This window comes from Rhagoletis pomonella, unplaced genomic scaffold (genome assembly GCF_013731165.1).
Source record: "Rhagoletis pomonella isolate Grant_MI unplaced genomic scaffold, Rhpom_1.0 Rhpom_scaffold_00535, whole genome shotgun sequence".
In the NCBI taxonomy this organism is placed as follows: Eukaryota; Metazoa; Arthropoda; class Insecta; order Diptera; family Tephritidae; genus Rhagoletis; species Rhagoletis pomonella.
In genome coordinates this window covers 47,099-70,062 of record NW_023459089.1, presented here as the reverse complement: position 1 = coordinate 70,062, position 22,964 = coordinate 47,099, and the positions used below count along the sequence as shown (strand labels likewise).

The following is a 22,964-nucleotide window of genomic DNA, read 5'->3' as shown; positions in this document are numbered from 1 at the left end:
TAAAATGAAGGATCTGGGGATTATGAACAGTAAGATGGGTTATGTATGTATGTATGTATGTCTCAACGTTTACAACAACATTTTCCCGTAAGCAATATTTTAATGAAACAAAACCAAATGTAACGTTTTTTTTAATTAATGGCACTTTATTGTTCTTTTTTCACGATCAAAGTCAATTATTGTCATTTTATTTACAATTATATTAATTATTAAAGTAATGCTATTATTGTTTTTTTTTTCTTTTTGTATGAAAAATACATCCGTAAATATTTGAATGCATTGTTATTATCGATTGTTTTATAATACGGTCATATTCTATACTAATTGTTAACTTTACTTCAAAGGTACTTGTCGAAAAGCAAATTCCTTTCAGATTGCCAGATTGAAATGAAAAAGCGAAATTTAATTAGATTTAAAGAACTAAATATTCTAGAAATATTTGCACACAATCTTGCCAACATTTATCGGTTTGTTATGAATGGTGCATCGCTTGAACCGCCGCCGTTTGTTGTGGATGTGATTGATGTTGCCGATGCAATTGACCCCACATAACGCCTCCCGCAGCCATCATACTACCCGATGTGCTATCCGCTTTCAATTTGACGGCTAGTGTATCGCCATCAATTTCACCACGTTTCGACTTGTAGCGTCGATTTTGAAACCAAATTTTCACCTGAGTAGGCGATAAATTTAATTTGTGCGCGATGACTTCACGCTCGGCTGCAGTCAGGTACTTTTGCAAACGAAAACGGCACTCCAGCTCCAATACCTGAGCTTGTGAAAAAAGAACGCGTGGCTTGCGTTTACAACGTGGTTTGCCATTTTTACGAAGCTCCGAACGCGAGGAGGTGACTTGTGAAATATCTCCTGTAAGTAAGAGAGACGTAAAAAAACAAAAGTTATATGAAATTAGGACAAAATTGAAAATCGTGTACTTTGTGAAATAAAAATATCTTTTTTTGTACTTTATAAATTAGTTTGGCCAAAGCGTTGAGGGTGTTTATGACTATACATAATTTAATTATGTCAGTATTCCAAATTTAATTTAGAACTCACTTTAATCCAAAACCAGGGACCAAAGTTAAAAATTATTTTCTAATTAAAAAAAAAAATTAAAAAGCTTTCAACTATCATTGAACAGTTTCGAGTTTATATATTTATGTGCATGGTTTTTCAGGTCCTGTATGAATATGTTAAACAAAAATTGAGCGCTACACAATGTGTGTGACATGCGCCACATATTCCGCATATTTCTACTTTAAACTTTTTAAAATTGCTGAGAAAATTTCATGTTATTGTTAGCCGCTGTGTATACTTTTTATAATTTTTTTTTTGTAACTAATGTTTATAAAAGTCAAGTTTTTACCCTTAGCTTTTCTTACATATTATTCAAAAGATTCCAGATGCCTAAAATATGCCAAAAATTAGTATTTTGCCGCTTTTAAGTCAAAATATCTCAAAAACTGGAGCCAAGCCAATATTTTGATTTTCATATTTTTATCCTACGGAAAAACTCCTATAAGAACAAGATCGCAGTTACCCACGAACGTGTACGTAGCGTAGCGTAGAAGCACGTAAAAATATATCAAGCTTGCTGTTGATAGAAAGAGAGAGAAGCAACGTCTACGTTACGGTCATTGCGGTGGTGAGTTTTTGTTAACACGCAGATCCCATAAGATAGATCGTGTCACTTTAAAGCTGAAATTAGTCAAGATCGTAAGCCCACCGGTACGTAAACCCGAGTCAGCTGACACGATCTGTCTTACCAGAGCGCCATGTAAATGAAAACTTAACACCGCAGAATTTTTCTGTAGTTGTAGCCCGTAGCGCAGAAATATGCGGATTTTAGATTTTTCCGTGTCAGCTGATTTCTTCCTTCTATAGATGGTTGCCACTTCGTCAGTTTTGCAGATGGTAAAAAAGTTATTATTTCCTATTCAATGCGTTTAAAGTATTTGAAATTTACTATTGTATAAGGCTTTTTGTTGAAAACTAGGTAGTTTACATTTAGCTACGATCTATTATAGCACGAAAAATTGTAGTTGAAAAGTTAAGTTTATGAAAGGTCATTGATGAGTGGCAACACTGTAGTAAGCAACACTGAGGACTCCAGTAATCGACAAAATTCTGCGTATACAGACTGCGTTTAAGTATACATTCTGCGTTCTTGACTAATTTCAGCTTAAGGAACACTTTCCGTGCCGCAAACACGTTTTAAAATTCTGTTAGCCTGTGTTTTTCTTGTAATGATCCGATTGTTAGGCGCCTGCATCAATGAAATGTCTACTAATATCTGCTTATAACAACTTTATTGATTTTAGTGTTAACTTATATAGGTTTAAATTATGCTTCTTTTCATAATTAAATTAAATTTGTCAATTAGAGTGCAACGCATTTCCACAAGGTATTAAATGGCACAAATTGTACTGACAAAGTTTGGCATCAAATGTCATTACCAGGGAACGGATTTTTAGGACCTAAAAACCTATAAAAAAGGCAAAATAAAATAACGAAATAGGCTGGAAAAGGCAAAATGAAATAGCGGAAAAGGCACTAAGGCACAGAAAATACGAAGAACAATCCAAAAATACATTTATTTTAGAAATGTTTATATTACAAGTAAGAAGAGAAAAACTATGAACTAGTTTCATTATATGAAAAATTTGTACTTTGAATCTTTGACTATTTTATCCTTTCGAGTTTCTAACTCATAAAACTTTAATCTGTATAGTTGTAGTAACATTGAACCACAGGATGCATTTTGAAGTTTTCTGGCAGCATTTTGATTCGATTTTCGCGAAGAAAAGCCTTGAATGTACTAAATGTGCGCTCGACGTAAGTTGATACAAGTGGAGCCCAATTTAAATATGGAACGTTTGAAACGTTCATATTATCAGAAATAAGGGCGTTTTCCTCGCCCCTTACAATTTTATCCACACCCCTTATTGTCTCCAAGCCTACGTTAGCTGAGAAAACGGCGTTGAATTTTTCCAATACCAATTTGGCAAGAGGTCCCTGCGCTTCTATAAGCCGCATGGGCATGTGTATATTTTTTAATCTTAAAAAAAAAATTGTAAATACTATAATCACTTTTTTAAAGGTAGAAAAGGCAAATATCTTAAAAAATGCAAAAAGAAGCAAAATCAAATGTGTATATATGGAATCAGGGAAAGCTAAATCGTGGACATTCTTAATCGAATATACTCTATCTCTTTAGCAGAAAAAATGCAATTTCCATAAAATCCGTTCCCTGGTCATTACATTAAAAAATAATCATTAAATTCGTTTCCACATGGCATTTTTAAATGGCTCCAATATAGTGTCATTCCAATGCCTAGTGGAAATTCGGCATTATTAGCATGATTACTTTCTTTGTGGACAGAAAATAAAAAATAAGATGGCGGGGATTCCACCACACCGTTATTTTTGCAAATAATGTCTTGTATTTATTGCGACTAGCCTCACAGTATTCGAGGTGATTATAAATTTTCGATCCAAATTTCACTACACTTATTGGAAACTGCCGAGCCTAGGTAACCGTGTAAAAACTAAAATTTTGCTAAAAGCAAATTATGAAACAAAGTAATGGAACATCAACTACCTATAAAGAACACTCTCAAAGGAGGAGCAAATAAGAAAAAAAAGTCTGGGAACGTTCTATCAGGGAAAAGAAGTTTTAAGAACTTCACGTTAAGAAAGATAAGGGCGTCTGCGATGACAAATCGTTTCAGTGAGATCCACGATTGCCACGAAGCCAGAGGAAAGCTGGAACATTTCAATTTCCGCATCATTTATCATTGGGGTGTATTGTCCCTTTATGGAATACATTGACTATTATTAAACAATGCGATTTTTCCTATATAATATAAGTACAATAATACGATGATTCACGATACATAGCTTTAAGAGGTCTAAAAAAAAATTCTGGAATAGTTATTCTTTTTATCAATGGTATTGTGGCTTATTATTATTTAATTTTTAATATTGTTATTGAGCTTTGTATCACGATTATTTTTGTTAGGAAAAATGGAAAAAGCAACAAAGTCTAAGCGGTAGAAGTTATAGCAGTTTATTCAGAAATCACCACATCTCCTCATCAGACTTCTTTTTTTTTTGACTTTACTTGAAAACAATGTTAAAAATTATTATTTTTATTCAGCTAATAAGAAATTTGTGTAATTCGTTAGGTATTTCTGAAGCTTCAATGACGCAAATGTACATACATATGTTTGTTGTGAACGAATTTCTAAATAAATTATATCTCTCAATGCATTGTCATTGTAGGCGTAAGTGCTTCAGGCGAACATTTTTTGTGTTGTAAAATTTTCTAAAAACAAAATTACTTTATGAAAAGGATTTATTCAGGCGGACTCATTTTATATTTAAACATTTCAAACGCCTGCAGTGTTAGGTATGAGAAACATTTTGTTATCGCTTTCGTTCTTCGCGAATGGTTCGGAGGAGATTTGTTTCAATTTTTTACCTGTCAGAACGCGCCTGAGATTTTTATACCCATTTTGGATTTCTTAGAAATGTCCCCGAAAGTGATGTTCGCATTTTGTTCTCTTTGGAAACGTTTGTTCCCGTTGAGAACGTTGTCGACAGTTTTTTTCTCCCTTACCACTTACCTTCTTCTGAAAACACTCCCGCAAGTTATATTCTTATTTCGATTCGGTTTTTTTTTTATTGTTCCGGGTTAAAATTTGTTTCTCAATATATTTATGCTTATGTTTAAGAAAAAATCTTCAAACTTACTGCGCTTAGAAATGCCACATTCGCCACTGGCACCTGCATTCGCCGCCGCATTCTCGCTTGATCGGTGAATGTTGTCCGAAACATCCTTTGGTCCGCTCATTTTTCCATTTAAGCCGCCGCTCCCACTACCATGCGATATTTGCTGCATGGCCACATTATTGTTGGCAGACTCCAGTATATTTTGGAAAGATTGCTGCGACGCAGTACCCGCTTTACTGCTACCGCTACCCTTCGGTGATACAGTCGTTAATTTGGCGGACAAAGCTGATGCCATGTGTGGATCGCCCACCTCTGTGGAGCTGTTGAGGTCTAAGGTGGGCGATGGCGTCACGTATGGCGTGGAAGTGTAATCGCTTTTACTGCTGGCGATCTCGATACAGCCGACATTATTTACGCCATTCATGTAGCCATCACTCGAATGTTGGTAATTGTAGTTATACGCTGTGGCATGAGTGGTGGTGGTCCCGCCATAAGCGGACGCATTTGGCGAGATACTACTGCCACACATGGCATTGCCATTGGTCACGGCAGGCGACGGCATATACCATTGTACTGCGCCGTAATGCTGGTAAGGAGGTACAACATGGGGTGAGTGTGCATGCGTATGTGGATGGGGTGGCGGCGGCGGCGGCGGCGGGTGATTATGCGAATGCGGATGGGTGTGGGGATGTGCGTGCAGGTGCGATGGATAAGCTGCGGCGACTGCATGTGCGTGGGGAGAAGCAGTGGCGTAATCACCAAAAGCCACATGAGAATGATGATGATGATGATGGTGATGGGGGTATTGGTAGCCGGAAGTGGATGCACCGACGGCCGCCATCGTCGCCGCGGCCGCCGCTGTCATTGATGGCACTTGAAGCTGCGGCATAGCTGGTGGCGAAGTCAGTGTGTCCTGGTAACTTTGTGTTTCGTAATCGTTGACGCAAGATGAGGGAGTCGGAATGCTGCGCATAGAAAATAAAACAAAAAAAGCGGAAAAATCAAGAAAACGGAAATAAGCATTTAGTAGGAATTATAAGAAAATACAAACGACGGGACTGCTAGCGTCACCACCCCCCCGCAGGCATAATTAATGCAACACATATGTATGCGCTTATAATGGCAACGTAAGAATATAAATTCCCATGTGGACGCAGCAAGACATCAATCGATCGATGTACGGTTAGCTGTGGCGAGGCAAGAAATTTCGCAAAGTCCTATTGACTACTTGGTGACACTGCTCGTCGACATTCGCCTACACACTGTGCACCAATGTTAGGCAGCAGCACTACAAAAATAGAACGGCTTGGCACAGTCGGGATGGTCCAGTTCGGATGCATGCAATGCACACATGTTTCAAATGAAAGCAGCGAGCTGACCATACCAACTTGCCGTTGAACGCAGGCGCATAAAGTCAAAAATACACAGCGGTCGTATATACATACATACACAGTTACCTACATCTGAGTTGCATTCTTCTACGTTGGACAAAACCTTTGAAGACAAAAACGTTCATCATCTTCCACGCAGGCGCCCGCGACCCAACTTTCTAACTACCACTCCAAAGCAGTAAAAATATGTCAGCAGTGCGCATATACTATGTAGAAAAAAAAAAAAACATTTAACCACGTTTTTATTTGCATTTGCGTGCATATGCCTTCACTCGAATGTACATATATTTGTACATACATACATATGTATGTATGTACATTAGACTGCATCACTAAAAAAAATTGCGGTTTTCCCGCCGGGACTTCCAATAAAATATTTCGATAAAATATTAAGATTTACGTAAGCTGCGCCGTTTTGAAAATAACACCAAAAATTTTATTTTTTTTATGACGACAAAACAGTTTAAGTTTAAAAAATTTGCATAAAATTAATAAAAAAAATGCCTTACGAAACTCCTTTCATTATATTTACGAGTGGTTCGTAAAATCTTGTTTCGTTGTAAAAAAAAACGGGTTCGTATTATGAATAAAAGCTTCGTTGTACAAAACCAAGCCTACGAAAGTTTTTCGTAGCATTTTTACGAAATTTTATTATCAGTGTATGAGGTATCAGTGGAAACATATTTTCTCACTCTTTTTATTTCTTTGCTAAGAAACTAATTCGCGTCCCAATCATTTTTTTTTTTTGAATATCAGCATCTTAATTCTACTTGGAACGACGCTCATTCGTCCTACCTTACTCTTTCATACTTTGAATGAGTTTATTTGCAAAGTCTAGATCGGTAAAATTTTGGCTGAGTTATTTAAGTTTTTCTTAAACCGATCTATAAAAAAAAATCAAAAACAGCATAAAAAATCTCATTATAAGATATGATTCCGTTGAAAAGTTTTTTTTTTAATATTTTTTTGAGCTTAAACTGTTTTGCCGTCCGAAGTGTTTTTTTTCAAAAAATGCTTAAAAAATATATTTTTATTCATAAAAAACTAAATTTTCGAAAGTATTTTCAAATTGGTCCAGTTCATGTAAATCTGAAATTTTTCCGAAATATTTTGGCGCAAGTCTGCAAGTATAATAGATTTCAAGATTCCAAAGGAAAAATAGTACCAATTTGTTTATGAGGAGTGATGCAGTCTAATGTACATACATATGGAAGTATGTATGTATGTATGTATATCTGTATGCCCATAAAGGTTGGTTAAAAAAACACTATCGATGATTTGACAAAATTTGCCGAGTTCCCTCAGAAAACAAAAAGTTTCACGAATATGAAAAAATAACAAATTTTCTTCTCCGACGTCTGCCCTGCGCGTAATAAACTATGCTGCCGTACAGTGATGAGCAGTGCCTCCATAAAACAAACACACGTATTTGCGTAGGATGTTTTCCTTGCCGCTCGTCTCCCCCGGTCTTAGTTTATTTTTCTGATCTAAAGACTTTAGCAGACCTTTCCATAAAAAGACCTACATACATACATACATAAATATGCGAGTACTTGCTTTTGATTTTTGGCTGATGTATCTATGTATGTAGCTTTGTGTGCATCCGTTTTGCCTATGAAAACACAGACTTCGCTGGTAAGTATGTATCTGTATATGTATGTGTTTTTTCATTGGAAACTGGTCAAAATTGTTTTTTATAAGGCGTTATTATATGTAAATAAATATAAGAAAAAAAAAGCAGCCGCTTTATTGAATGACAGCTTCTTTTCTTATGCTACCTGACAGTGTAAAAACATTTGAAACATATTTTACTGTTGATGACTGTAGCACAAAAAATTAGAGAAAAAAGTGATATACATAACTTCTGTTGAAAAAGTACTCGGAAAGGTTTTTGTCGTCGTGTACTAGAGTCCCTTCTGATACGCTATAAACATTTCCAAATGGAGTATTATACGAAAGTACTGAGGCAACTAAGAAGAATGTTCGTTTCGGTCGAAATAAAGAATTGGGACAAACACTTCATAGTTCCTTCATCACACCTAAGTACTGCCTTACATTGCATACTGTAGTGGATTTAAGATTGGGAGGTTGGCGGTTCGGGTTCGGCTGAGACCCCTTTCTTTTGATGACGACCAAGGCAACGTTTAAAGGACTATGATTTGTGGGCTTTCACCTAGAATACCCGGATCCTTAGTGGGGAAGGTGTCTGTGCCCGGCTGGTTGATGTCCTCCTGAAGATAAAGGCTCATGTCACTGCAATTTAAGAAATGCGATGGTCGGGACAAGCCAAAAAATGCCTAGAGCCTTACGATGTCCATTTCAGCTGACATGTGAAGGAGCTCAAATTCGGTATGGAATTTGTGGTGGGATGGGGCTCCGTCGCCGAGTACGGACGATCTCCTGATATCAAAATCTTGCTAGGCAACTTCAACGTCAGGGTGCGCAAGCAAGGGATCTTTGGAACCACAGTCAAAATATTTAGCCTCCACGAAGAAACGTCCGAGAACGGACTGAGGTTAATCGACTTCGCCGGTGCCTGAAACATGATAGTATACAGTACTAGGTTTAAGCATAAAATTATCCATCACGCTACGTGGCCGTCTTCAGATCGAAAAACGAAAAACCTAATCGATCTTGTTGAGATAGACGGAAAACGCGCTTCCAGTGTTTTAGACATACGAACACTCCGATACATATCTCGGACCACTATTTTGTTGCAGTCAAGATATGCACCCGCCTCTGCAAAAAATGTGCGCCCAACAATGCAAGGAAAGCTCAACGTCGATAAGGTGCAATCACAACAGCCGGCCAATTTATTCGCTACTCGTTTCTAACACCTGCTTTCAGAAAGCAGTCTTCAACAAACAGTGGCGGATCCAGCGGGAAGGTTTTGGGGGTAAAACCGTCATACGCGAGCAATGGAACCACATTTCCCGCTTATTAATTACCGGCGCCAAAGAAATAGTCGGGTTTCATCAACTCTTTTGAAGAATATGGTCATATGAACGCATGCCCGACGACTGGAATTGAGGTGGGCTCAACCCAAATTCACAAGAAAGGTGACCCCGTCATACGCGCCAACTACCGCGGGATCAGCCTTCCATGCATAGGTTACAAGGTATTGTCGAGCGTGCTATGTGAAAGAGCCTTGCAAATGTGGCTTTAGACTAGGCAAATCATCTATAGAACTGATATTCAGAAGGTTCCAAGTATTGGAAAAGAATTGCATACAAACATATTTGTCAATTTCACAGCCATTTTCGGCAGCACAAAAAAAAAGTTGTCTCTATGCCGCGATATCTGAATATGTATCCTCGTGAAACTAATACGGCTGTGTAAAATTATGTTGATCAATACCATCACCTCCGAGCCGTTTGATCCCATATTCTGTTATGCCTTCTCGGAATTAGATGGAAAAGCAAGGCGAATGGGTGTGGTTGTGAACGAGGACAAAACGCAGTATTTCCTGTCATCAGACAACAGTCAGAGTACAAGCGTCTCTGCACCCAAGTCACCGTTGAGAGCGTTTACAGCTCCAAACAAGAATGTTTTTGTTGCAAAAAAAAACGTTTTTAATGACCTTCGACCTCTTGTAACATCTCTAGTGGCGCTCAGATCGATTGAGATTTTTGGTATGCTATTTAAAACCTCAATTCAATGGAATAATCGTCATCATCTGACTTTATAGATAATAACGATTTTTTATGGGAGAATGGTTGAAATATTTCTTCTGTTGTATAATAAAAATTACAAGCCACTTATATATATGTCATTTTTTAAATACGTAAATACATGCTTATTTATGGATACGTTCCGATGGATTTTTCAATCCTTTCCGGATATCTTATGCTCTCTTCATTTCCACAACTTTGAACAGGGGACACACAAATAGTTTTGTGGATGTTCCGATATGGTACTACTAAATAACTTCCATGTTCCGTGTTGTGGCAAAGTCGATGAGTCTCTATCTGGTGTCAGAGAAGTAGTCCATGTTTCGCGTGTGTGGGTCGCCAAAGTTTATGTGGCAATTAAAAATTTGGAGAGTTTTTAAATATGCTCATTTATACAGCTAGCCGCTTGGCCCATGACAACAGACGCCCGATTGTAGCCGCATCTACAGCTGAACAAACGCTGCTGACTTTAGGAAGCCCTTTAACCGAATAAGTCGAAGTGGCCCCAACGGTCATTTGCATAGCACATCCCTTTGTTCACATGTTTTTTAATTTGTACGGGTTGAATATACTACATTTTAATACAAAAATTAATAAACATTCAACAAATAATAGGAAGACTGTAAATACTGAGGATCGAAAGGGTGTGATATTCAAACGACTGGAGGTGCCCATTGGGAAAATGTAATGTATAGTAATCGAAAAAAATAATCAGTAAATTAACCCTTTTCACATTCGAAAATGCATTTTTCCGCCGGGCGATGTCTTAAGAAAAGTGGGGCATTCAATTTTGCATTACCTAGTATCGAGAAATGAATGTGTTTTAATATGACATTTTTGGAACATTTTGAATACATTAGAATGCTGATTACATAGTTAGCAGTAATATCATCGAGAATATACGATATGCATTATATTATTTATCACGCATGTAATGCATTACTACTTTTCCGACTGGGTGTATGTATGTAGATATTTTTAAACTCGAGCGCGCTTGTGCACTGGGTATTATAACTTTGTTCGCATAACGATTGCTTGTAACAGCCTAAAGGAATCGAGATAGATATAGACAAATGTATACATAAATGCTCAGAATTAATAATAGAGAAGTCGATTAAGCCATGTCTGTCTGTCCGTGCGTCCATATGTCCGTGTACGCAATAACTCGAGCAAAAATTGAGATATCTTAACGAAATACAGGTACATATACAGGTTGCCCTTTATCCAAGGTAGGTTACTATTGAAAATGGGCGAAATCGGACTGCAACCAAGCCCCCTTCTTATATAATGTTTTTTTCGAAAAATGCAAAAACTGTGATATTTCAGTAAATATTGGATGCAAATGGTTGAAAATTAGAACGCGAAGTAGAATTTTGGTACAAAATAACATTGTTATGAAATTTTTAGAAAAGGAGCGTGGCCTCGCTTACTTATGATGAAATACTCTATCTTAGCAAACGCTTCACCAACCCTTACCGAGCTCGGTACGAGCCTTGCTTAGGGTCTAGCTAAGAAATTTGTTAGAAAACTTTGAAATCGGGCAATCACCACGCCCACCTACCATATAACGTTAATTTACAGAAACACGAAAACTGCGATAAATCAATAACTACTGAAGCCAATTGACTCGAAGTCGATTATTGCAATGATAACTGAGCAGAAAATTAGATTATTATAGATTTTTGGATTTCGGGAGTGGCGCCGCCCACTTATGACCACAATTGTGTATCTCGGTAACCGATTTATCAATTTCTACCAAACTTTGTGCATTTAATAACTTTGATACGAAAAAGCAATTCGTTGAAAATTATTCAAAGGGGACCAAAATTGCACGAAATACGAAAACTTCGATATTTCAATAACTGAAGGCGTTCATTTACTCCCAGTTAATACTTACAACAATTGCTTAAAAATAAATAAGACTGTTATAGACTTTTAGGTAGTTTAAAGAAAGTTGTAACGACAATAGTTGACACCTGCGCCGGGTATATAATATTCGGTTTCGCCCGAACTTATACTTCTTTACTTGCTGATTTCGATTTTTTCGATCAAAAATCGTTGGCTTAGTGGAACATCACGCCAACTAGGCAGCCGGTTCGAAAACGGCCTATCTCTAAATTTTGTTAAAAAATCCCCTATCTCAGCAGATGGTTTCAGCAGCAGCTTCAATTAGGTTTTTATTCTTTAAAAAAATTATGGTGTATTTCTTTCATTTTAGTTTAAAGTTGATCCCAGAATTTGACATGTCAACGTCACGGCGGATATAGGTAATTTTAATTATTTTAGGAGTTAAATTATTTACAGTTGACGAGTCTAAAGCAAAGGCAAACCTGCGAGTTAATTAAATTAATCGATTATTTTTGTCCAATTTATCCAATTTACGATTTGATTGTATCGTGGTTTTGTGTTTCATTCATCGATTAATTGTTAAAAAATATGAATTCTATAGTTTTCTAAAATACCGAATATTCTTTTTTGCTAGCTGCAACCACTTTACTCGACCCGAGGTTCGAAAAAATTAAGTTCTTGCGAAAGGAAATAATGTGCGCAGATGATCTTATGGAAGCGGAAAGTCGTCACTAGAATCAGTAGAAAATGAGTTCGATCTTTGGGCCCCTCATAAATCTCTTATACACAAACGAAGGCAAAATAATTATGATTTGGGTCACCCACAAGAAGAAATGAGTTTTTATTTAAATTGTCAAGTCCAAGAACTAAAGCGGAATATCATGGACGCTTGGGAGGAAATGAAAACTGTTTACCCAAAACTTTACGGACTTTCGAAAAAATTCTGTCATTTAGTTGGTACCTCGGTGCCTGCTGAACGCCTTTTGTTCAAATGCTGGTGCCACCGAGAAACGCAACCGATTAACAATAATACGTTTATCAAAACTTTTGTTTTTGCAAACTTGGTAAAATAAAACCGAAATAGTTATTGTCGCTAAAAATACTCGCTTTATTTTATTTAAGGCTAATTAACGAGAGGCTTAGAAATTTTTATGGAAATGTGTTTTTGTGCATACCTACTGTGAAAATTCGATTAATCGATTGTTTCTCTATAATTTTTTTTTTGCTTGTGATTAATCATATGATTAATTAATCGATTTTATTTTATTTTATTGTTTAGTTTTACGCCGTTCAGTTGGTCCATCGTTTCAACCAACGCATCAAACTAACCTAACCAAAGCTTAAAGAAAAATAATAATGTTTGAAATTCCGCATTATTTTCGTTTTATGTACATATTTGATATGAAGCCAAAGTTAGTGTCTGAATTGTTAAGGAAATCACAACAATTTAGTGTGCCATTTAAAGCGTCTGCAATGCAAAGAAAGATCTGGTCTTTAGCACAAATTATTGATGGACATACTTACTTATTTATGTATGCAGCTAAATTTAAATCTAAACTTATTTGATCTCTCACTAACCTCTCTAAGTTGCCGAAAACTTCATAATTCTCATTCTGATTCACTAAATTGAGAATATCCTTAACTGAAAATGGTGTTGTATTTAGAGAATCCGAATTTGTAAAGTTTGTTGGGCTTGACTGATTGTAATCGTAGTATCCTTGTGACACCTGCGATTGTTGCTGGTGCTGTAACATGTTGTTGTTATGTGGCGCACAGCACTTCTCATCGGTTGTCACTTTTAACTGTCCACTTAACAGTTTCGCACACACGTGTATTTGTTTGCATTAAACATTTCTTATTTTCAATTGTTCTCAATTGTATGTATGTACACCTGTCACTCAAGAGTCAATCACCAATCACTATTCACAAAAATTATCTCGCACATGCATTTGTTATTGTACATTTGCACGTGTATTATATTATTAGTACAGTACTCAACAGTACGGTATTATTGCAAATTGTTTTATTTATTTATCGTAGCAGCAGGCAATACCTACTAATTATTGTAAACGCGAACTAAATTTGATGCGGACTAGCCGCTCGCTCGACTGGTTCCGATTGACTGCCTTCTTCTTCTAATTAACTGTAAACCAAAACACTCAACGCAGTCGATGAGCCGTTTGCCATTTCGTTGATGCGCAGAAAAACATACACACTCGCCTGTGCATACAAACAAACTTCACTTTGAATTCATGCCTATTCGAATCCATTCCAATTTTTCCCCTTTCCATTGGCAAGCATCGAGGCAAACCCAATCATGATTTGTGAATGGCGTTGGTGAGTTTTAAAAAATGGCCACCCATCAACCAATCACAACGGTGTAGACTATTTCATTCCGTTAGTCAAAAGTGTTTCGTTGCCATTGTTTCGTTTAGCCATTGGGCGCTTATTATTATCTCGGAATTTTTTATTTACATATGTATGTATGTTTTCTGTTTCCTGTAGCTTTCAGACTTTCTTGTTACAGTTAATCAAGGTGTATTAAACATACATATAAACATTTGCATTTAATGTGGTTTTTTAATTCTCACATCTCGAAGTGTTCGCATGGTGACACTTGCAAAATGAGAAATACAGCGTATGAGCGAAAATTGATTTTCCCCTCACTAAATACCCGAAAACAAGTAGTGTGCATATACAGATGTATTTATGTATTTCTTGATATTAACCTTTAAGTACTATAGTTGGTCTCTCAGACCACGAAAATATTTTTAGATTAAATTACAATAAATTGTATACCTACTGCGAATAGCTTTTTTCGAGTCCGCAATGAGTTAATGCTTATAGCGACCAAATGTTTGCGGTGAGAAGCAGTATTGCCATTTCAGTAAACAGACGGAGAAATTTCGGGTTAGCCGAAAACCGATTGGCTAGCCGTTTTATAAAAAAAAATCCGTTCTTAGCCGATTTTGCTATTTGTTTTTTTATTTTTTTATTTAAATATCTATACATATATGTTTCCATTTTTGACTAAGCGACCCCCAAAATCTGTTAGACATGGCTACTAGCCTTATCGCAGAAAAAATTTTCATCTCAGGCAGGATTATGTAAAATTGAGCCGATTTCGCATATTTTTATTTGAAACGAATGTATTTTTTCTAAAGAAGGCCGTAGCGGGGAGTTTCTTCATAAAATGTTTCTTATGAATGTCTTAAATTCAAGTGTGAAGTTTTATTCGCAAACTTAGAAAATAACAAATTATTTCACTGTTTGCTTAACACGCGTTTGTGCTTGGATATGATGCGGACACAGAGAATAAATATTACAGGCAGATATTATCTTCCCAGATAGCGCCTGCCCAGATAGATTCTGCCTTAATTATAAAACTGGCAACACTGGTGAGAAGGCCGGTAGAAATTGCACTTTATTTGTTTGCGCGTGGCCTGTGGCACGAACATCAGCATTGACGTAACTATTTTTCGTTTTTATTGTATAATACCTACTTGTGAGAGTGTGTTGCAGGAATCTCGAGCAGTAGTAACAATTACTGTAACTTAAAACAAAATTGATTGTAAATTGTAAACATATTTTTGTGTTTTTACAGCGATGCAAGAAATCGACATTGAAAAGCCAAGAAAAAATTCTTATTAAAAGCATTCCCTAGTTTCTATTCATTGTGAAAGTTGGTAAATTTTTATTTACTTTTGTTAATTTGAAATATTTTTATAACATTATCTTTCCTTGGAGAAACAATCCACATAAATATATTTTTATAAATTCACAATAAAATTGTGTGGTCTCACAGCCCAACATGGGTTGTAAGCAGTGTTGCCACTTTTGAAAATTATTACCTAAATTGGTAGAAAAAATTTAGGTGGATAGAAAGGTAGATTTTTTTTCGTTCTGGTAGATTTTTGCTAGAGTGTTTTGTTTTAAAAACAAATACAACTTTTCGTTCTCGCTTTATTTTACGTAGTTATCTTTATATTATTAATTTCTTTCCAAAAGTGTAGTCTACTTTATTGTATTAATTTTCGAAGGCTTTAAGGCACAATTTATCGCTAAAAGACGAACATACATATCGTGCTCTATTTAAAACTAATTACACTGGAATCCTAAAGAGCGTTTATTTGCGTAAATATTTTAAATAGTTCTTTCAGAAACCCAAATTAATTATTATCCTATATATGATATTTGTTTTAAGAATTTTTTTTGTCTTTGTATAGTAATTATTTACGAGAGATACCTTTTTTCGTCTCGCGGGACGATTATTTTCAGACTGAAATTGTTTACGTCTTTTCAGTATAATTATTTGGGATTTTTATTTTTTTGTCTCTCGGGACGTTTATTTCAAGATGAAATAACAAATTTGTTTAATTCCCTTGTTTGAATAATATTAAGTTATAACAATACTAGTAAAAATACGTACATGTTTTGTGAACTAGTCAAGTAAAACTGTTATGAATTCATGAACTTGTAATTTTTTTAAATGAAATGTGTTATGGTTATAGATAATAAATAACATATTTATAAATTAAATTTAGTTTTTCTTTTGTTATTAAATTAATAATTCAATAAAAATATTTCTAGAGAAAACAGATGCGCTTTCAATATGAGTAACCTTTTTATGGTTTTTTGAAGATTTTATAATCGCTTGGAAGATTTTTAACCAAACTTTTCCGGCAACACTGCTTTCAGCTATTCTTCTCTCAAGGGAACAGAGGGAAATTAAAGTAAAGTTGAATATTAAAATAACTGACTAATCTGACCTTTTATTTTATTCCACTATACGACCTTGATTATTTTAAATTGAGAAATGGCATTGCCTTTGGGAATGCGCAGTCATGAATTATATTATTCTTGATTCGCGGCAGACTTTATTTTCACCTCGAATGCCGAAAAGGTAAGCAAAACCGGAGAAAAACTGCGAATGTGAATTTCGGTGGTATTCTCCACAAGTTGTTGGAAAATATATTTTAATTTAGAATAGATATGAATGAACGCGTAAAATGTGTTTTTTGTAAACACTTTAATTAGATTCTTACTATATGTCATGATACGTGAAGTTTCATGTGTACGCAGAACATTAGCTCTTTATATCTTAAAGTGGCAACGCTGACATATTGAAAAAGCATCTGACACAGGGTTGCCAGCACTCCTTAGCTATAAAGTGCCATATTGAGAAAAAAAAGTGCCAAAATGTGCCAAATTGCAAAATAAAAGTGCCAAAAAGGTGTCATTCTTTAGCATTAACATTGAAATCACATTTCTAAAGCAAATTTCCAATCACAAAGTTAGATTAACTAGTTGCAAATACCATAAAAATTATAAAATTTTCTAGTGCCAAGTTGAAAAGTTAAGTGCAATTTGTAGTAAAATACGGCAAACACTTGCACGGTTTGAGGGAAGCTGGCAGCCCTGACAGTTTCTGACAGCGCAAAACTTTGTTTTTACTGAATGCGCATAGACAAGATTATTCGCGTTTTAATTTATTATTATAAATAATAAAAGAGTTTAATAATAAAGGATTACAAATGCAAGGCTCTACAATGGGTTCCCACTTGGATCCCCAACTCGAGGATAGAATTTTGCATGAAGTGAAGTCTCAAGGCGTCTTTGATGAATTTCGCAAAGATTCAATGGCAGACGTGGACACCAAGCCTGCTTATCAGAATTTACGGCAGCGCGTGGAGAACACAGTGAAAAAATTCCTTTCTGAACAACATTGGACACCGGATATGAATAAAAACCAACTGCGTGAAAGACTGCGGAGACATATAAGCGAGTATGTTCCAAAGTCCCATATAGAAATGTCAACTGAAATTCTGCGGTTCACGATTACTTACTGTTGTGCTTTTTGATTAAATTTGTGTAATTGCAGGTCTGGGTTTTTGGATGTTGGAGTCGAACGTATCGTGGATCAAGTTGTGAACCCGAAAATCGGAACAGTTTTTCAACCGCGCATCGAAGAGATTACCTATAAATATTTAGGCTTACCACCGCCACCGGCCAAACACGAACCGCCGCCACCGATCATGCACCCCTTGCCTCCATTGCCGTTGAGCGGCCCACCACCATTGAAAATAGAAACCAGCAGCCTTTTACCAACTGGACTAGAGCAAGTTAGTCCTGATTCCGATAAAGCTACCGTTAAGTCAGAATGCCGAGAAGATGATAAATCTATTATGGATATGGATGTTGATGCTGATGAAAAATTAGCAGAGGACGATGATGAATCACCTCCGTTCGAACCATTAGTGAAGTGTGTGGAGAACAGTAAAACTATTAAAGCAGAACTGGTTAAAAATTCTGAGGAAGTAGTTGATATGAAGTCTCCGACTTACGACATTAAGATTGAACCGATGTTGGATGAAAAAACGGGAGCAGAACCATTTGGTAACGTAGAACTTAAAGATCCTGAAAGACAAGACACTAGTTCAATAAATATTGATACTCCGAAAAACCCTACTTCATCATTTGAAGCGGATGCTGGAATATCGCAATATTCTCAGTTATCTGCGGTATCGAGTGATAGTCGCATCTCTGATGTAACCGCAAACGCATCCCATAGCTTTACCGACACATCAAATACACATAACCCACCGCAAACACATTCGGATCAAATCGAAGTAGTGATGGAATTAGCTACGGCAAACATATCAGAAGAAGCACAAATGCCGAAATTCAACGAAAACTCCTGTGAGATGGCAACAGCAAAGGAACCAGCATCCGACCTGCATTTCGATATTAAAAAAGATGGGATTAAATTTGAAGGTATTGGAATTTCAACATTTCATTTATATGTATGTTGTACGAATTGTCGATTTCAGGCACTGAACGTAAATCAAGTAGGTTGCAGCAAGAAGGTGATGGTAGCTCAGTAATTGTAGATGAAACTCTTCCGAGGCAAGTGGCTACGCCAAGTGTTAATTTGGAAAATAAAGAGCCACCACATCATTTCGGCAATTTAACAATTGATACAATTCTCGAACATAAAAACCAAACCACGGATCCGACCACACCGACAGCAACACCCACTCCAACTCCTCATGACAGTAGTTTCGGTTCTTCACTTGAGGATTTAAATTACCAGCCATATACAGAACAATATGAGGATCGATTAAAAAATGAATCTACCACCGCGGTGGAATCAGCATTGACAAATATCGTGCAAGAGCAAATCGATAAAAAAGAACTCAGTTCTTCACAGAATCGCGGATCATCTTCGTCGTCTTCCCGCCACAAAAAGCACTCAAAAGATAAGCGGCGTTCACATGACCCAAAAGAAAAGTATGGAAGTAAGGAGAAGAGTAAGAAAAGAGATAGAAGTAGAGACAAAGACAGGGGTGAAAAAGATAGGAGCCATAAAAGTAAGCACAGAGACAAAGAAAGAAGCACGCATAAGCACAGGGAACGAAGTGAAAAGCATAGGAGCAAGGGTAGCCATAAGAATAAAGAAAGGTCAAGTAAACACAATAAGCACAACAAGAGCAAAAACGATAGCCTAGAGCGTAGCAGCAGCTCAAAGCGTTCCAGCTCTTCCACAGCTCGTTCTCATGACACAAGTTCCAGTAAACACGAAAAGAACAGTACACCACCTTCCAGCTCCTCTAGTCGATCTGGTGGTCACGAAGCGCGCCGCGAGAAGCGTCAGTCTGATGGAAAGTCTCATCGACTGACATCCAAAAACAGAAGTAGCTCAAAAAAAAGATGATAACAAGTCAGAAACGTTAAAAAATGAAATTCTTGTTGATGATCACAACAGTGAAAAGGTGAAAGATCAGAGACGCAAGTCAACCGATTCGAATGATGAAGGTAAAAGTGGAGGTGGACATAACGATGGAAGCCAGCGTGTATGTGAGATCCTAAATTATTACCAGGGTAGCTGTGATAAGCAGCAGAGTCAACAGAAAGAAACGAATGGCACATCAGCAAGCTCACAGAGTCCAAAAGGGAAATCTAAAGGTGGTTTGAAGTCCTATGAAATATGGTATTTTATAGTTGGCTTAAATATTCATATTTTAATTAATTTTTAAACAGGTTTCACTGATAAGCACACAGAGGACTCGAATATTACAATTGAAACGTGTAATGCGGGAAGTGCAAACAAAATTATCGAAAAAACACACCGGAATATGGTTTTTATTTTAAATGATATGCTGGAGAATCCCAATATAAATTTCATTGATCTGGGACCGTCAGTGACAACGTACTCAGTCACTTCAAGTACTCCTACGGCGGATATTGCGCCGCCAAAAATCGCTGATACGCCATCTAAGATAGCTGAGACAGCACTGGAAATAGAAAATACCCCACCTAAAATTAATATGAGCCCACAGTTGTCCGAAAAAATCTCGCCTGCCACAAGCAGACACTCTATGCTCTCGCCTAAAAGCGAAAAAGAGCAATTACTATTTTTCGACGAAACAAATGCACAGTTTTGCAATCGTTTGCGTCTACTGGATAATGCAATGGATCGATGCCGCCGTGTGGTTAATAATTTGCGTTTCGATTGTGCCAATGAACTGTGCGATGCATTTGAAGAACAGCAAAGTACAAGCGAACCAGCTGCTAAGGTAACTGCGCAAACATGTGCTACTCTTAGAATCGATTGCGTGCCCGCGTACGCAATAAATGATTGCTGTGGGAGTAGTGAAAAAAGTGGTAATAGTCCGGTTGGAAACAGCGTTTACGAAAATGTTTACGAATTGCATGGAAAACGTAAACGGGCTAACAACGGGGAAAGTAAACCTTCGCCAACACCTTCGGATGCAAGTGGGAATTCGAAGGAGAATATGGCGCTGGACAAAAATGATGGTAAGTGCAATGAATTGTTAATGGCGCGACATTGCTTTCCATCGTTTGAATATTTTTGTAAATTTTTTAATTGTTGTAATTTAACGGTTTGGTAGTACATATAATTATTTTGTATATAAAATATGTAAAAAATCTTTTTCGCATACACAAGTGATCACTGACATGATTTACTATACATACAGAATACAAATACGACTGCCATATTTTAAAGAAAGTTTTATTCTGAATACTTTGGTAATGAGGTCTTATTTTATGAAAATTTTGTGGCAAAATATATAATTATAAACACCAATCCTCACGGGAGCTTTTATCGTTCGCACCACATCCGAGTATAAATTACGGAAACGACCTTGATTTATTCCTCTCCAAGCACTGTAACTTCAACAGCATTTCTCAGCATTTTTGGAGAATGTGTAATGCAGCTTATGACACAATTGAGTGTCATAAAATTTTATTTTATTTCGATCATTTCATAGACCGCTTGTGTTTGCTTACCTTGGTAGTAGTACGTAAATAACAGCTGTACATAATAAATTTTCGAAACTTATAATTTTTTACAACGCTTCTCCTAGAAAACTAACAATAATTTTTTAGAACTTGCTTCTCCTAGAAAACTAACACAATATATATTGGCCGAATTGATGCTAATTTATGTGATAACATTAACTGTAATTTTGAATAACCCGTTAAGGTTTTCTTATATGTACATTAGAGAGAGGGAGGTCTTTAAAAAATCAAATGAGCGATTTTTACAGTCTCACCCCTTCTATCGGTAATACCACGGTCACAGATATCACACACAAATTTTTGTCCCGATTGGAGACGGTTAGGCGTGGCGTGGGTCATTATGAAAGTAAAGCTCTTTTCCTAAAAAAAAGCCATACAAATTCAAATTTCAGACTTTGTGCAAAAAACTATAAAAATTACTGCAATGTTTCACCTTCTTAAAAATCTTAAAAAGAAAATTGGTTTGCAGTTTTGTAGTTCACTGAAATTTAGTATAATAATGTGCAAGTGGAAAGGGCTGCCCATTTGCTTATCTTTTAAAAAGTTGTCGAACATACTTGTATGAAAAAAATTTGTAACACCGTCACTTTATTATACTAAATTTAACGAACCTTTTTAAACAACGATAAAAATCTCGAGAAAAATATCCTATAAATTTGTGATGTTACTATAAGGATGCTGTTTAAGGCATAATACATCTAGGATCATTGAAAAAGGTTTTTTTGCAAAAAATATGCAAAATTATTTTTTGTCCCGTATTCGACCCCCATAAATATGGTCACCGTAAGTATGTACATAAACGTTTAGAGTTTCGCTTACTTTTCATTTGAAATTTAGTTTAATTCAGCAAATACTTTCTCAATAAGTTGTAAACGTCTGTAATGTGATACCCATTTCGTCCATTTTTTTACTACTTCAGTGATTGATTAAATAAATATAACAAAAATACTGTACAAAGCATAACTAACTGTGGTAAAATTTAAAAAAATATGTATGTATAGTATTCAAAATACTGAAAATATTCACTATATACTACTTTCATATACCCCACTAATACTAGATTTACAAATCATAAGAACATTTATTTTGCTCATTTGATAAATCGTAACCTTGAATTCTATTCATAGAAGTAAACGCTAAAGTAAACTACATATATTTATATTAAAACACAAAAACTTTCATATTTCCATTGCACTTGAGCGTAGAAACGTTGTGATTAAAGTTTAAATTGATAAATATTTGATTATGTTTTTGTTTTCTTATTACTTTCGCTCTGCTCTTCATTGATTTTTAGATATGCATACAAATTAAATCAAAGAATAAAGAACCCAGTATGAAGCGCAAAATAAATACTGGTAAATGTTGTAGCGTCTTCGCGTATCGCATGACATAATAACATATTCATAGAAGCGTACTCGTACACTAAAATATAAAATTTGAAACTAAAAAAAAAAAACTTCCTTCAAGCCATGCTGGGTAAGCAATTGTTAATTAATTTATAGTGTTTTTATTCAATAATATATTTCTTTGCGCTAAAATTTCATGTGTGCCGTGTTTTATTTCCTATCTAATCTATGTGTTGCTACTCAAAAACTATGCATATTAAAGTTGCTACTTAATGATTCTCATCAATTCGTGCTTTATACCATTTGCAGATATGGTGAAATGTGTTCGCCGTAACGCGTCTTTAAATAAATTGAACCAACAACAGCGTTATAACAGCGAAGATCTGTACAAGCCGAGACCCGTTCTAAGTCAACGCTCGCGACGCAGAGGTATGGACGCTTTAATCTAGAATCTAGATGATAATGCGAATTTGTAATAGTTTAATAATACCAAAATATACCGCAACTATTTATATACTATGTTTGAATAAAAACGAATTATATACACATACATCACTAAATTTTGATGCGCCTCTTACTTACCTCCCCGGTATCAATTAGTAATCAATTCTAAACCGGTCGAGTCAGTTGGTCACTGAAATAATCATTGA

At 36.0% G+C, this 22,964-nt stretch overlaps 2 protein-coding genes across 2 annotated transcripts; one reads left to right on the top strand and one right to left on the bottom strand.

Moving 5' to 3' along the window:
• Positions 1 to 226: 226 nt before the first annotated feature.
• LOC118751094 (muscle-specific homeobox protein tinman-like) lies at positions 227 to 13,757 on the bottom strand. Its single transcript, XM_036485861.1, has 3 exons — positions 13,223 to 13,757; positions 4,756 to 5,699; positions 227 to 867 (listed from the first exon to the last, which is right to left on the bottom strand). Exons 1-3 carry the CDS (start codon positions 13,396 to 13,398, stop codon positions 473 to 475), a joined length of 1,515 nt encoding a protein of 504 aa, XP_036341754.1. The 5' UTR covers positions 13,399 to 13,757; the 3' UTR covers positions 227 to 472.
• A 3,367-nt stretch (positions 13,758 to 17,124) lies between these two features.
• On the top strand, positions 17,125 to 22,875 carry LOC118751097 (biorientation of chromosomes in cell division protein 1-like 1). The gene is given in 6 exon segments (XM_036485865.1): positions 17,125 to 17,429; positions 17,526 to 18,418; positions 18,475 to 19,343; positions 19,345 to 19,609; positions 19,685 to 20,461; positions 22,624 to 22,875. Coding segments are annotated over 6 exon segments (3,195 nt in total). The 5' UTR covers positions 17,125 to 17,178; the 3' UTR covers positions 22,764 to 22,875.
• The last annotated feature ends 89 nt before the right edge of the window (positions 22,876 to 22,964 follow it).